Source organism: Amblyomma mixtum, chromosome 2 (assembly GCF_055824585.1).
Source record: "Amblyomma mixtum isolate Tamu chromosome 2, ASM5582458v1, whole genome shotgun sequence".
In the NCBI taxonomy this organism is placed as follows: domain Eukaryota; kingdom Metazoa; phylum Arthropoda; class Arachnida; order Ixodida; family Ixodidae; genus Amblyomma; species Amblyomma mixtum.
This window is the reverse complement of record NC_143013.1, coordinates 265,877,297-265,892,910: the sequence shown is the minus strand read 5'-3', so window position 1 is coordinate 265,892,910 and position 15,614 is coordinate 265,877,297. Positions and strand designations below refer to the sequence as shown.

General features: G+C 53.0%; 1 protein-coding gene across 2 annotated transcripts in view; it reads right to left on the bottom strand.

The window, feature by feature from the left end:
* LOC149363874 (uncharacterized) overlaps positions 1-9,801 on the bottom strand; it is a 186,530-nt gene extending 176,729 nt beyond the window's left edge. The window contains exon 1 of one of the 2 annotated variants that reach the window (XM_089573854.1): positions 9,095-9,801. In XM_089573854.1, coding sequence (XP_089429980.1) covers positions 9,095-9,183 — 89 coding nt within the window. In that variant the 5' untranslated portion in view covers positions 9,184-9,801. Of the gene's footprint in view, positions 1-7,863; positions 8,659-9,094 lie in introns of those variants that run through there. The other variant, XM_089573855.1, reaches the window with a different exon arrangement.
* Positions 9,802-15,614: the final 5,813 nt, after the last annotated feature.

Sequence of the window (15,614 nt, the reverse complement as noted above, 5' to 3'; positions counted from 1 at the left end):
CTGTGCCAGGACCTCGCCGGAGAGGCTTGCAGTGTGTGTGGTAGAGAGACGTCCGCGAAGAGATCGTAGGAAGTGGCGGGCGACGCTCGAAGGAAAAAAAACAACGCAAAGAGGCAAGAACGAAAACCCGACTGATGCAGTACTATACCCGCTGCTCGCCTACCGCACTCTCTACTCTTCGCCTCCCATAACGCGATAAGCTGCTGAAGGGAAACCTACATGACCTAAAACTTAACACGCGCGGTCAAGCGTGGAATATAAATGTGTGCTCGGACCGACGATTGGAAAAAAAAGGGAGTAAAAATTAGGTGGAGGGGGGATGTCCATAGCCTGCATCAGCAGAGTACTTATCGTGGAACGCACTTATGTGGGGTTAGCCATAAAACAGCCCCTTTCTCTCAGAGTGAAGGGCAAACGACGAGAGGCTTCTATGGGCCGCGAAGAAGGCATTCACACGTTGGCGGCCGAGGACGAGTTTCGATTCGATGTGGGTTCAGTTCCAATTTGACTCCGATTCGCTCAAATCCTAAGCGTTCTTGATTGCAACGCGGACCTTGATTTCCCGCCGTTTTTTTTTTTTTTTTAAAGAAAAACTCGTAAGAAACGACGAGGAAAAAAGACATCACGACGCGCTCGTGTAGGAGTGAACCCACCTCAGTCCCTGCCACAAGTTACACGTAGCTCAAGCCGTTATTCGGCACAAGCCATCATAGAACGCACCAGATAAACTTTCGTACAGTGGTGAGCAGCCTTGTCTAGAGCGCTCGGGCGGTGCACTTCCTTGCAAACAAATCCAGATTTTGTGGCAGCCTCTAGGGTCCAGCTGCAACGCTTGCACGGAAGTAGCGCCAGATAGCCTCGTAAACAAAGCAGGCACTAAAACTTTGCCCTGTAATGAGGGGCTGCTCTCTAATTTCGGTTTTTGTTACCAAGTGCGCACTGCTCAAGCGCTCTAGACAAGGCTGCTCACCACTGTACATGAAAGTTTGGTTCGTGAGTGGTTTGCCAGTGACGCTCACCAATGAGGCGGCACTCTAAACGCCTTCGGGCTTCGAGTGACATAGTCACGCTTTAGAAAGGAAAGCCGCGATGCAGTGCAGAGGCACGAATACAGAGTGTTCGCATCTGCGACAGTCCGATACTTCTCCGCGTCTCCTGCACACTGCTATCCCGAGAATTCAGAACAGAGCACGAAGAAAATGCTGCCAACTCTTCCTGGTACCCAGATCGAAATCGAGGAACGGTTCTCCAAACCTTAATCATCGGGGCCTTTGGGCCGCGCAAAAGGGGTAGGTGACCTCAAATACACTGACGTATCCTGCGGGTTGGCCTGACCGACTGTCTGTGCCTACCAACCACCTCAGACCTGCAAGTGATTCTCTGATGCTATACAGCGATCTTGCCAATTCTGGATCTGGACTCTTTGAGGTTAAAAGCTAAAGCTAAGCCGGGAAAGACAAAGCATTTGTCGTCTGAGATTCGCACCCGAAAGCACGAACATACGCCCGCCATGGTCCCTTGTCTTTTAGAGTGCATAAACATCAATGTGCCCCCTTTCAGCTGAAAGCACGTTAGAGGTGCACTGATTACTTTCAATGTTTCTCCGTTCTGAACTCAGCAGCCTAAACAACCCCCCCCCCCCCCCCCCCCCCCCCCCCCCACCCCCCTCTTTTGGACGAATTCAAGCCACATATGGAACACTCACAACAAGACACATGAGAGAGTGAGGAGCCGGGAAGAACGTTATATAGAGCGGCATGTAAGGCGCACAAGCAAGGCGCCAATACAGGCGTTTAGAAAGGCGCTTTGTTCCTGAATTGAGCCAGGTCTCCCGAGGTCCCACGGAGCTACACGGGACACATATGACACACAAGTTGAGGCAAACGTGACGTACAGGTGAAACGAACAAGTGCCTCACCCGTTACGTGGCAGGCTTAGCCCAACTCTCATAACAATGACGACGTCCAACGCGGAGCAAAGTGGAAATCGTTAAACCCACTGGTGAAAATAAATGGTAGAAAGAGAAAAAGAAAAAAAAAAACACAAGACGACGGACGAGCTCGACAGACTCGAAGAGCACGCGTAAAGGCGGTCGCGGCATCGACGTGACCGCTGTCATCGCGTCCGTTGCGAACAGCGAGTCGCGCTCACGAAATAAGCGCCGAGCCCAGTACTACTTAGTGGCCGGAGCAGCTTATCGAGAGATACTGTACAGCTTCCTCCCTGAGAAAGGCAGTAGCGCGGAGGGGAGGCCGGTGTGCCCTTTCTCTCTTTGCTTTATTATACTTTTTTTTTCTGTCTCGGCCTTCTTTTCACGAGGCGACGCAGTGCAGCAGCGATAAGCGCTCCCGTAGCCACGGGATACGGAGCTCGAACCATGCCGCTCGCAACTCGGCGCACGCGCCGCGCCCTCCCGCCGGCGCGGTCAAAGGTCAATCGCGCGGGACGCGCCCTCTGCGGAGGTCAAGGGTGGTGGTGGTGAAAACTTTTAATTTCTGAAATAGAGTTTGGGAGCCACAGAGTGGCCACGCTACATGGTCGGCGTCCCTAGTCCGGGACACCGCATGACAATGCCCCGTCTCTAGCCCGTTTCACCAGAGCCCTTTGGGACTCAAGCGAGGAGCAGTTGAGAAGGGCAGTCTCCCATGCCTCTCTGGAAGGGGTAGGGGAAGGGGGGAGGTGGGGATTTTGAGTACATGCCCACACCATGTGGAAGATATCACAGGTCTCCCCACAGTGTGGGCATCGCCCATCCGTGTTAGGATCGTAATGCTTTAAGATTGCAGGACAGAGTAGAGTACCTGTCTGCAGGCGCCTTAAAGTTCGCTCCTCCGTCTTACTCAGCGCCTTTGCAGGGGCCGGGAAAAGGCGGTGGATGTCGCTATAATGCGTTATAATTTCCTTGAATCGCAGCAGCGGCTGGTTAGTCTCCGAGCCAGAAGAGCTGGGATGAGGAGCCCGGTGAGTAAGCGCTCGGGCAGCCGCGTCAGCGGCCTCATTACCTCGTAAGCCCTGGTGGCCAGGAGCCCAAATGATTCTTTTGGGTGTTGGATCAGTGGCAGTCCGTCTTAGAATGCAAGCAGCTAAGGGGGAGATCTCCCCTGCCAAGTAATGATCACATGCTTTTCGGGAGTCCGTAATGATGATTCTCGAATTGGCGTGGGCGGCAGCAAGCGCTATCGCTACTTCCTCGGCTCGCATTGAATTCGGGGCTCGAAAAGAGAGTCCATCAACGTGCATTTCCTGGTGAACGACAGCGGCCGTGTAAAATCCCGTGGGCGATGGGCCTGCTACGTCTACATAATATACACCGGGTCGGGAGCCGTGTTGTCTCTCAAGAGCCCGAGCCCGCGCTTGTCGCCTGTTTACGTGCATGTCGGTGTCCATGTTACGGGGGAGCGGGGAGACCCAGAGCATATGGCGCCACAGTACTGGGATACGCTCCGCCTCCTCTGGAGTGCAGTCGTGTTGGATGTGTAAGCGGTTTAGCAGGCGGCGCCCAGGGGCCGTCTGCATGAGCCGCGTGTATTGGTTCACGAGGTGGGCCTCCCGCAGCTCCTGGTAGGAGTTTAGCACCCCCAATGCCTTGAGTTTGGCATTAGAGGTAGTCACCGGGAGATCCAGGGCTCGCTTAGTTGCCTTGCGGATGACAGCGTCTATTCGCGCCTCGTCTTGCTTAGTAGTGCGGAGATATGGCACGGCGTAGAGGATCCGGCTAGTCACGAAGGCATAGACGAGCCGAAGCGCGTCCCTGCCCCACAGACCGCCCCGCTTGTTGGAAACGCGGCGGATCATGCGCCCTACCTGTTCGCCTACTCTCTTGAGTTTCAGAATGGTGGAGTCCGGTCTGAGTCTGTGGTGAATGAAAAGGCCCAGAATACGGAGCTCCTCCACCTCTCTAATAGGACCTCCTGACAGAGAGATGTGAATTGCTGTCCTATCCTTTGGGTTCGCTCTGACATGCAAAAGCTCTGATTTCGCTGGAGCACATTGGAGCCCACAGTCAATGGCATACGCATCGACTATGGAAGCGGCCTGCTGAAGGCGGGCCTCCATGTCCCCAAGGCTCCCCTCAGTGGTCCAAATTGTAATGTCATCTGCATACAACGCGTGTTGAATGCCTTCCACCCGGGCCAGTTGGCTTGGGAGGTGCATCATAGCTATGTTGAACAGGAGCGGTGATAACACCGCTCCCTGAGGTGTACCCCGTGTTCCCATCATGTAAGGGCCGTATTCCTCGCCCTCAATCCGAAGAAAGGCCTGGCGATTAGTCAAGAAATTTCTTACATACGCGTAGGCCCTAGCCCCACAATCGGTAGAACTCAAGTTGGCCAGGATGCTTCCGTGTTTAACATTGTCGAAAGCTCCTTTCAGATCAAGGGCGAGGATGGCTTTGTCATTGTGTTGCATAGTTGTGGGTCGTATTACATCCCTGTGCAGCTGGAGAAGGACATCCTGTGCAGACATGTGGGGGCGAAACCCGAACATGGTAACTGCAAAGAAGCCCTTACTCTCCAGGTATGGAGAGAGGCGGTCCCGAACCATCGTCTCCATAAGCTTGCCCGCACATGAGGTCAAGGGCTATTAACACCACTGAATGTTCACTCCTATGCCTGCTAACATAGCCTCCAAGATTACCGCGCGGCGACAACCAACGCAGACGGATGGGCGATCTCGGCAATGGTTTGAAACCGCGGCAGGGGTAGGACATTACACAATACGAAGAAATTAAAAGGGCGCTCCTTACCCCAAGTGATGCGGCGGAGGGACTCGTCGAATCGAATCCATCGGCTCACCAGAAGAGACGAAGATGACACGGGTAGATTTCCAAAGACGCAGCACCTTCTTGAGACGACGACCGAACGAACCGCGAAGGGACTAGGCGAACAGAGCCGACTCAGCAGTGACCGACTGCCACCTTATACCATGCGAGGCACCGTCGAAGGCTCTTCGAAAAAACGCCGCGGCGACAGCAGTCTTCGTGCCTGCTCCGGGAACGAGCGACCGCTGCCAGATGGAACCCAAGGTAAACGACCAGCAGAGGCGCCAACCGCAAAGGTTCCCACTTTTTGCGCTTAACCGAGAGTCGGACAAGACCAGTACTTCAACCGATACTAACGAGGAAAGCGTTTTCGCTAAGTCTGTGAGACGGAAAATACGATTAAAAAAAAAAAATCACCGGCCGCGGGGCCGTCGTCGCTTCATTTGTAGCGGTCGTTTGGTGCGACCGCTACAAATGAAGTACAGTCACGGACAGAAGTTTACGGGATGAGGATTCCGAGAAGAGAAATTATTTCTGCGCTGCCTTACCAGCTAGGACGTTGACATCTATTCCAGCAGATGGAGCACACGTGTCCTCCCATGCTTGGGTGCATTTCTGCGCCTGACCGCAGAGAAATAAAATTTCCTTTTTTACCGCCAATTCACACCCCACGAACTTTTTTTGTTCATTACTATATTGTACAGCATGCAGTTAGAGCGATGGGCGCCAAGTTTATAACTTGCGGTCCACTTCAAATACTCTCAGAGTTCCACACAAGTCCCGCAGGGTGAAGAGAGCGTGTGTCCTCGACTCCTTCACAGCTTCGAAGTGCTTACTAAAGACTTTCGACACATGTCCCGGCATCGAAGGACGGTACGCATGTCCTTGCGTTGATCTCATTGGAAGCTCGCTTGATTGCTTAGGGACGGCGCGACAGTGCATGCAGCATGCTATCCTTATGCTGCCGTTCTCCGCTGTAGTCCACGCCAGTAGTGCACATAGGTCACTACTAAGTATGGCTGCGTGCGCCAGTCGGAGACACATAGCGATGGGTAGACACCCCTGTTTACCCATCGCTATGCATAGCCTTAAGCAGGACGCAGTATGGCTGCGCCGACTTTGCGAGACGAAGATGCGGCACCATCTGTTATGAGGCTAATAACTCATAAAATGCCTCGTCTCTTAATGATACCAATTCTGCTGCCGGCTTACAAGATAGTGGTAAACGCTTGAGTGTGCAGGCCCTAGCGACGCTCCTCTGTGGTTTGCGATAACTCGGCATACGATAATTACGGATATCCGCCGCGGGGGCTCAGTGGCCTCGGCAACTGATCCCAAGGCCGCGGGATCGAATCCCAGCCGCGGCGGCTGCATTCCGATGCAGAAAACATTGCAAAAACTCCCGTGTGTTGCGGCGCCGTCCACAACGGCGTGTTTCATAGACCACGTGTCGCTTCTGGACGTTCAACACCACAGTTCACAAAACTGAGGGTACTGGTGCGCCTTTCTCTAGCTAGACCTGACACCACTTTTCGTTCGGCCTTTATGAGGAATGCGACGGCGAGATATTGGGCCCAGCCAGGCGCTCGACATATTCGTCTTCCCGGCCGACCTCTCCGCCCTTCCAGTCAAACAGCTCACCTACCTAAACTAAGGTAGTAAAGGGAATGAAGAGTGTTTTCGAGAGGCCCGTGAACGTTGCAGAACGAGGGCGAGTGACCGATCCACCGCGTGCAAGAAGTGACCGCGTTCGTGAGAGCTTAATCACGTACGTCACGAGCTACAAATAAAAACGGAGGTGATACACACACTCGCCAAAGAAGAGAGATAGGTACAAGACGCGATAACCGCCAGGCAAGAAGAGCCTCCACACCCCAAGCCCGCGCGGTACATTTTCCCGCCCCGACACCGAACGGAGCGGCAAACGCGCGCCCCTGCATGTCGATTAAAAGAACCAGCTTTTGTAGAGCAGCCAACATTCCCTCCGCTCGCCACCCCTCCGGCGGACTTTCGATTTCGGAACCACTCCGCGTTCCTTCCACGCTTTCTCCCCCTACTCTCTCCCTGTCGCCCTTCTCGCGCAGCTTCCTCGGCCAGCGAGCAAGCAGGCCGACGGGCCGGCAGAGGAGAGAGGCAGGCCCGTCGGAGAGGGCTTCTTCGGATACCACACGGCGTCCTCAGCGGAGGCAGGTGCAAAGCTCGCCGATGCCCGCTCATTCGCCGCCTGCCTCCTCTACGCGGCAATCAATGCGGCCCGGCATTTCGCAGTACGCACCAGCGTGGTTTGCGACCAATTAAGGCGTATCTCAGACCCGCCGCAGGCGGCGTCGGCATTTTCGTAAGTACACTGGCTCAGTCCGCGCCGACGGCACGTGACCACGATAGCAGGTGCAACCCGAGCGGCGGTCTCCTACGACGGCGGCGGTACGAAACAAACAAGCAAGCGGGGAAGAAGATTAACCATATGCCGCGGAGCTCCTATACCCCCAACCCCGACGCCGTTTTTTTTTTTTTTGTTGCCTCTTGGGCTTTTCTTTTTCGCTCTATGCTCCATGAAATGGCTTTGCGATCTCACACAAGCGGTCTCGCTTTCGCCGTCCGCTAAGCCTCCCACCAGAGCGAATAAGGCTGCGACGCTAAAGAGAGTTATAAATTGACCGCGGACACGCACATATCGGGTCCAAAGGAGCCGGCGCCTAGCTCAAGGTCATCTTGCTTTGCCTAGTCGCTGCATCGCTCAGTGAATCGGCGAGAAAAAAAAAATAAATAGAAAGAAGACGACGAGGTGAACCGTGCGAAAACTGCTGTTAGAAGCGCCTAAAAGCGGTCTAATTTGCTGTTACGTTTAGTCACGTCGTGTCGCTGATATACCGTAAGTGAGCGTCAACGCAAAGCACACCTCCTCGCTAGGCAAGAAGTGCCGAGTACAGTGTGCGGCACCTTGTCTCGATAAAAATAAAAAGTGGGGCAGGAAAGTTTAGAAACGGGGGACAGCGAGAACCGGTGCCTTGGCCTTGGCCATAAACTTATGTAAGAACAAGCGAATCACGCGCGAATCAGGCGTTGCGGTGAAGTAGTAGTAGTAGTAGTAGAGTACTCACGGTGCCTCCACGAGCAGGTACATCCCCGACGAGTCGCGACCAACGTGACACCTTGGACGAATCCTTGCCACGCGTGCAACGCGGTAAGGTACTGCCTGAGGCGTTATCGGCGACCGGAGTCAAGTTCGAAAGGCGAGGCGCGCCCGAGTGAAGGAGAGGGGAGGTGATGCGAACAGCACAGCAGCGGCAAGCACACACGCACACACACACTCGGCGTACTGCCGCGCCAGCCAGAGCCGAGGGACTTGATAAAAAGAAAAGAACCGCAGCAAAAGAGACAAATCGCGATAAACAACAAAGAACCCCGCGCGCGAGGCAGTAGAGAGGAGGAAGGCAAGATGATGAGGGTGGGAAGGGAGGGATGGAGCAACTCAGTCTGCGCAACGAACAGCGCAAAGTTATAGAGGAGGGGATGCGGAGAGCGCTGGGGAGAGAGAGATAGAGAGCGCGGCGCAGGGAAAGAAGAAAGGAGGAGGAGGAGGACGGTGAAACCTCCCGCCGTAGGGCAGTGTACTATCGCTGGAGACTTCGCACTGCACGCCGCTCCAGCGAAGACTGCTGGACAAGCAAGACGTCATCTTTCCGCGGAATAAACAAAAACATGAAAAAATAAATACTTGCTGGTCACTTCAAGCGTGTTAACCGGTGTGCGTGTGTGTACAGCGGCAAGCTTTCTCTTGACAGCGTGAGAAAGCGGCTGCGTTTGCCTTTCGCTTTCGAGCAACCGCCTCCGGAAAAATGGCACGATGATGATGAATGAAGCTGAGATCCATCGAAAGCATGCTGGGGGAGGGGGGGGGGAGGGGGGCTAGCAAAGTTCTGATATACGCGTCTCCGTTTGTGGGATGGAGGGAGAAAGCGATGACAGTGACAGCAAATGTCGCCAGTGTCCAGGGAATTCCAAAGCGACAACGAGCTCTTACAAACGCCAGACTCTCTCGTCAAGCGAACTTTCACGCGAAACAACGAAAAAAAAAAAGGAATCTTGCGTCGACGAAAAAGTGACAGCGTCGGAGCGCGTGCAACCGCGAAACGTCAAAACAGGACCGACAGCCCCACGTGTGCGCGAGACCTTTGTTTCTGCCGAAACATGCTTATCTAAAGGAGTATACGATCTTGGAGAACCAGATGAGAGAAAAGTAGCATGGGGTAACAACCAGGCGGGCTCCACGAGTTCGTGAGTGCACACGAATCTAGAGAGAGAGAAAAAAAAAACAGTAGTGGCACTGACCTCCTGTTCGAGCAGACGCTGTACTTGTCCTGCCTGGGCATGGTCAGGTACTCGTCGCCCAGAATGAACAGATCCTTGGAGATGATCATGGCTCAGCCGGTTCCGTCCGATCTCGCCGCAAAACGACCGAGCCAGGCGTCCGAGAGGCGAACGCCAACACACCACACGCAGTGAACGACAAACACACACGACTACGGCGATCGGAGCAGAAGCAGCAGTGGCGGTAGTCAGGCCGAACCGTGGTCCGCCGGCACGGCCGCCCGGCTCACGGGACGATGCATCAGCTCCTCCGCTCTCCTCTTCCTCACCAGCTCAACACAAGTGCAAAACGGCAACAACAGCGGCAACGGCACTCACGCAGCAACAGAAGACCGCCCGGTGGCATTCACACACAAAACGCGGCGAGCACAAAACGCGAACGGGGCAGTAGAAAAATGAAAAGAACCAAGCAGGGAGCAGTAGCACGCCGGTGGGGTAGCTTCAAAAGGAGCGGGGTGGGAGAGCCGGCACGGCGGTAGAGGAGCTGGCAGGTGCCCGGGGGTGTCGGCGGAGGGGCTGGTGCAGGTGCTCCTTCAGCAGGTGAGCACCATCGGGTGCACGGCGTCCGGCAGCCCCAAGGTCCGGCTTTGAGCGGCGGCGTCTCTCAGAGCGAAGGAGCGTGCTGCAAGTTGCCGGTGCGTCGCTCGCGACGGCCGCTCGCAGTCGCTGTCGACACAGTGACTGAGTTATTTGCGACGCAGGGCGGCTGGCGGCGCTGGAGGCGGCAGCGCGCGCGCGCGCGCCGGAAACGGGTTGGGCCGAGTCCAACGCAGCGCGCCGGCGCGCCGCGAGGGAGGAGCGACCAGCTCGGGCGGCTGCTGCTGCCGCCGCTGCCGTAGCCGGCTGCGCTGCTGTGCCGCTTGGGATGTCCATCACAGAGCTCGCCAGACAGCCGGGAGACGGCGGCCACCGGTCGAAGCAGAACCCGGGTGTTCCCTCGACGCTCCGCGGTTCGGCTCCGCGGGCTTAGCCGGATAAAGAGCAGTTGGGCCGAGGTGTGGTTGGACGCGTGGTGGTCGGTGGCTGCTGCTTTACAAGTCGAGAGAGTAGTTTGTGCGGCCGGCATTCAATGAACCTCGCTAAGGGGCTCATTGGACGGGTCCAGAGAAGTAGAGCTCTTCGCCACGTTTGAAGGTGTAGCAAAAAAATAATAAATTTCGCACACTCACCGCTGCTCGCCGTTTTGTCGTTCACAGCCATCTGCGGAAAATGAAAACGAAAATTGGGTTTTGAGCAAAGGAAATAGCGCAGCAATTGTCTCACATCTCGACGGACACCCGAACCACGCCGTAAGGGAAGGGAGTGAAAGAAGAAAGAGAGAAAGAGATGCCGTAGTGGAGGGCTCCCGAACAATTTCGACGACCTGGGGATCTTTAACGAGCACTGACGTCGCATAGCACACGGGCGCCTTACAGGTGGCGATACTTTCGGTTAATAACCGGAAAGGTGTTATAGCTAGCCTGAACATTTGCCAAATTTGACAGAGCGCCTTTATATATGCGTGTGGTATAACTCAGTACATGTGATTTCATGCCCAAGAGGACTTTCATTAGCTTAGGGAGTCCCCCAAATATAACGAGAATTTGTAATTCAAGTTTATTTTTCACTGCTTGCACATTATTATCTTTAAACTCTCTCCTTGTACTTCACTTGGCAATCGCAATGAACGTAAGTTGCTCTACCACAAATTCGACTAGAATTGCCAGACAGAGAGTCTAAAGATAGCGACAATATGCCAGGATTCGATAAAGGACCCAGTACATCTGTACTATCTCTTTCTACGCGAATAAAACAAAAGAGGCATTCGTCACACATGCTCCCAGGGAGCACAATTAACCAATTCACAGAAGCAGTCCGTAACGTTGACTTCATATCACATGAGCAATATTAGGACAAGTCAAGAATTTCCTGTATCTACAGAGAACGCATTGCGGCATTTCATGTCATTTTGCTTTGTTTCTTTTTATGCCCTTAAATAATCTGCATGTATCTGCCTTTTTCCTGAACTTTCATGTGTTACATATCAACCCATATCATAACTAGTACAACTTTGTAACCTAATGCACACATATATTGTTAATGCGTCAACGCTAGAGGAGTCATTGCAAACGGAAATGGCGACCGCCACCTGTCAGCAGCCAGCGGAAGGTGGCGCACCTGCCACGGTGGGCAGATCCCATACCATACCGATCCCATACCATACAGATCCCACGGTGGGCAGATCCCATAACATACCGATCCATACCATACCGATCCCATACCATACAGACCCCACGGTGGGCAGATCCCATACCATACCGATTCATACCATACCGATCCCATACCATACAGATCCCACGGTGGGCAGATCCCATACCATACCGATGAGCAGATACCTGCCCATCGGGCTACGAACGAACTTCGTATATTATCTGCACGAACTTAGAGTATGCTACCTCGGATACAACGACCTTTCGTGTGTTAACCACAGATATAATGAACTCTCATGTGTTGACAGCAAATATAACAAAATTTCGAGTGTTGCCTGGTATATAACGGCCTTATGTATGCCACCTTGAATGTAACTGACTTTCGTGTCTGAACCTTGGATATAACGAACTCAGTGTCAACCTCGCATATAACGAACGTTTGACTGCTAACGCATTCAAACGATTCACACAGGATCGCCTAAGAGGTTTATTTTTTTCCTTCTATAAGTTTCAAATTCTATCAGTTTTGCGTGCATTCACTTTTCATCACTCAGCGTTTTTCGCGTAAAACTCCTGCTGTTACCATGTGCTATAGGACGAAAGGACGTAGAAAAAATGTTCACAAAAAGGCGACAATAGTTTTTATGGGACTGTCCATGCCTTCAGTTGCAACAGTAGGAAGCTTCCTGAGAGTTAATTTCTTTTTTTTTTTAACGATCATACGATTGAGGTGTTTACGGAGCATCGTCCTCATCAAAACATTAGCTTCCACTGTATTATTTGGCGTCTGGTTCATTATGGCCTTAGCTGCCGCTGCGCGCCTAAACAACATATAGCAACATTTCTATAATAAATTTATTAATGGCCATGCTACCGGCTTCAACATAAGCATTTATTTATTATTCGCTTTCTTCCCTTCGTTTCTTTATGTGTTTGTTTTCTTCACCCTATTTCTTTATTTATTTCCTTTCTTTTCCTCTTGCTTCCTAGTTTAACAAGGGACTGATAAAGGTTTGGTTTGGTTTATGTGGTTTTAACGTCCCAAAGCGACTAATGCTATGAGGGACGCCGTAGTGGAGGGCTCCGGAAATTTCGACCACCTGGGGTTCTCTAACGTGCACTGACATCGCACAGTACACGGGCCTCCAGAATTCCTCCTCCAAACAAATTCAACCGTGCATGTGCACTGAAGTGTTAGGGCTAATGGCTTCAGCGTATGCACCTCTCAGGTAGAATAGCCCAGAGCCTCCTACAGATATTCTTAGACGCCCGTGTACTGTGCGCTGTCAGCGTACTTTAAAGAACCCCAGGTGGTCGAAATTTCCGGAGCCCTCCACTACGGCGTCCCTCACAGCCTGAGTCCCTTTAGGACGTCAAACCCTCATAAACTAAGCTAAACGAAACCTCCCTCAAAGGAATGCGTCACGGTGTTAATATCCTTGCTCTATAGGACGTCAAAGAGTACTAATTAAGCGCGCAGAGATGCGACGGGAAGCGGTGGCTGCTTTTACGAGCCGTTCGAGTCACGTTGCTAAGCGTGGAATGCTCCAGTGCACTGACCTCGCAGGCTCTCCATAAATAGCCAAACCGTGCAGAACAGTCAGGCCCCATAGCTGCCATCGCGCCTATACTGGACCCAGCGTGCGCGGTGAAAACACGGACCAAACTTGTGAGGCACCACATCGCCTTCGTGCGCTGCTGAGTATTGTATATAATACAGAAGTGCAGGCTTTTTTTTTTTAAATATGCGTGCAATTGGGTTTTTCTTCCTAATCGTGGTATGTGTCTCGCTTGGTATCAAGCGCACCGTACCTTCTGAGGATGTGGAGAACTTTCCCCCTCGCATCTCCAGAGATTTGAAAGCTGAGCTGTGTCACAGAAGCCAGCACGTAGACCCAGCTAGCATAGCAACTCCCCGCGGCGTCAGTAGTTTTGATTAATTCTGCACGTGTTATTATTGTATATGCAAATGAGAGACATGAAAACGAAATCTAAAGAACGGAAGATAAAGTTGTATGTTTCCAGTTTCCTCCCTTTTTTATCGTATGTAAAATGTTGTACACTGAAAAATAAAGGCAAACTGAATTTGGCAGTCAAGTTTATGTTTATTAGCAGTCGTTCGTCTGGGGAACCGATGATGTACGCTATATTCCGGAAAAACAAAACTACGTCACATAAGCTACATACAAGCTTATGGGCATTTGCAATCTTTGCGCCCTTTTATGATGCACAGCGTCTTGGACTGTGGAAAAATTAATAAGACAAACTAAATATGGCACAATCGTGCATTCATTTCCAATGCATCATCTCAGAAAGAATATACAGTCGAGCTCACTTATAACGGACGTAGCTATATAGAACGTTCGTTTAATACGTGCTACCATCAAATTGTGTATTAGAACATGGCACTGCGTCTCGTATTAAACGAACAACAGTGGCTGCAGCACTCGGTTAAAGCGAACGAAGGAGAGACCCTTGCTGCAGTGTGTAGACAGCGCGTGGACGGCAGACAGCCCGCACGTGCGCTGCGAGGCGCGGATACAACTCAAGAACGAAGCGACTTTTCCCCGTCAAAGAACACCCTTCCAGCCAGTGGCGTCGGCCGACTCTCATGACCCTGCTAGCTTGACAATGCAGGGAGTGACAGATGAAAGGGTATAGTTCTCTCTATACATGGTAGGGAATAGTCCACTCTCTTCATTGTCACGCTAGCAGGGTCATGAGAATCGGCTGACGCCATTGTCTGGAAGGGGATCCTCTGACGGGGAAAAACAGCCGCTTCGTACTCGAGTTGTATCCGTCTATAGTGATGCACACTGCAGTAGCAATCGCTTTTTCGTTCGCGTTATACGAGTGCTCCACCAAAGAGTATTCATGGACACATCTAAGTTCCATTCTCCCGACGATGAATATTCCTTCAGTGTAAAGTAGCCATCGGGTCATATGCCTGGTTACCTCCCTGCCTTTTCTTCTTCGTCTCTCTCTCTTATCATTTTATTTACTTCAAAATATGCGCCGAGATCGTTGCACCCGAGCCTTCGGGGAGCATGGGAGGAGTTTTCAGTTATCGTTCACTGTAGTTTCGCGAAGCGAACTTTGAAATTTTTGCGCACAGCGTAAGTTAGCAGCTTTTCTGAAGAGCGACCGAGGCCCACCCCGTTTCCCAGAGAGAGTTGGAATGCTGGGTTCACTGAATAGGGAGCGCGGAAGCCGTTTCTTGTCCCTGGCGCGTGTCGGCTACTTTCATCCACTGTCGACGGTTCTCATTAAAGAAGCAGAGGCCGCGGGGCCGTTTACTTGCCCAACAACAGTCGCGCGGCTGCGACAAAGGGACTCTGGGAGATCAATGCGACGCCCTCTCCTCTTGGCGTATTTTCACCGTTGTCAACAGCCCCGCCTGTCACCTGGACTCAAGAACCTTCAGAGCATTCCGCAGAACTTGACCTACGGGTCGGGAACGGCAGATACCATGGCGGTTTGCCATGGGAAGTTCCTCGCTCGTGGAGGATCGGTGGTCCCAACCGCCTTGAGCTTCCCCTGCGTATCCTAAGCCCACACTGGCTAAACCCAGCGCAGGCGAGCACTGAGCACGGGTCTTCAGTTGCGACATAGTTATACTCTGTCATTTATCCCTGTAAATTGTCTCTGCAAGCACAAAAGCATCACCGATCTCCTTGGAGCGCTGCCGCCGCGGTGGCTCAGTGGTTATGGTGCTCGGCTGCTGACCCGAAAGACGCGGGTTCGATCCCGGCCGCGGCGGTTGAATTTCTTTGGAGGAGAAATTCTAGAGGCCCGTGTACTGCGCGATGTCAGTGCACGTTAAAGAACCCCAGGTGGTCGAAATTTCCGGAGCCTTCCACTACGGCGTCTCTCATAGCCTGAGTCGCTTTGGGACGTTAAACCCCATAAACCAAACCCAGCCAAACCTTGGAGCGCTAGGCGTTCAGCGCACTGCCTTGAGCCGGCGCTGCGCCCTGAAGCCAGCCACCGCCACCACCAGCGGCCGAAGCAACGGCGGCAGCAGCAGGAGCAGCGCCGGCGGTCAGCGACCCCCTCGAGCGGCGGCCGCCGCCGCAGCCGGGCCTGCGAGGCACGCAGCAGCAGAAGCAGCAAAGCAGCAGCAGCAGCCGCGGCTCTCCCGCAGCGAGAGCGAGCGAGCGCGCGCGCCGCCACCGCTGCTCCCTCCTTCCGATATCGGTCCAGATTAGCCGGCCTTCCTGCTTTCCCAGTTATCCACGAGGAGAGGCGTCACCCCGTATAGGCTGCTGCCGCCCCAGCAGCCGAGGCAACAG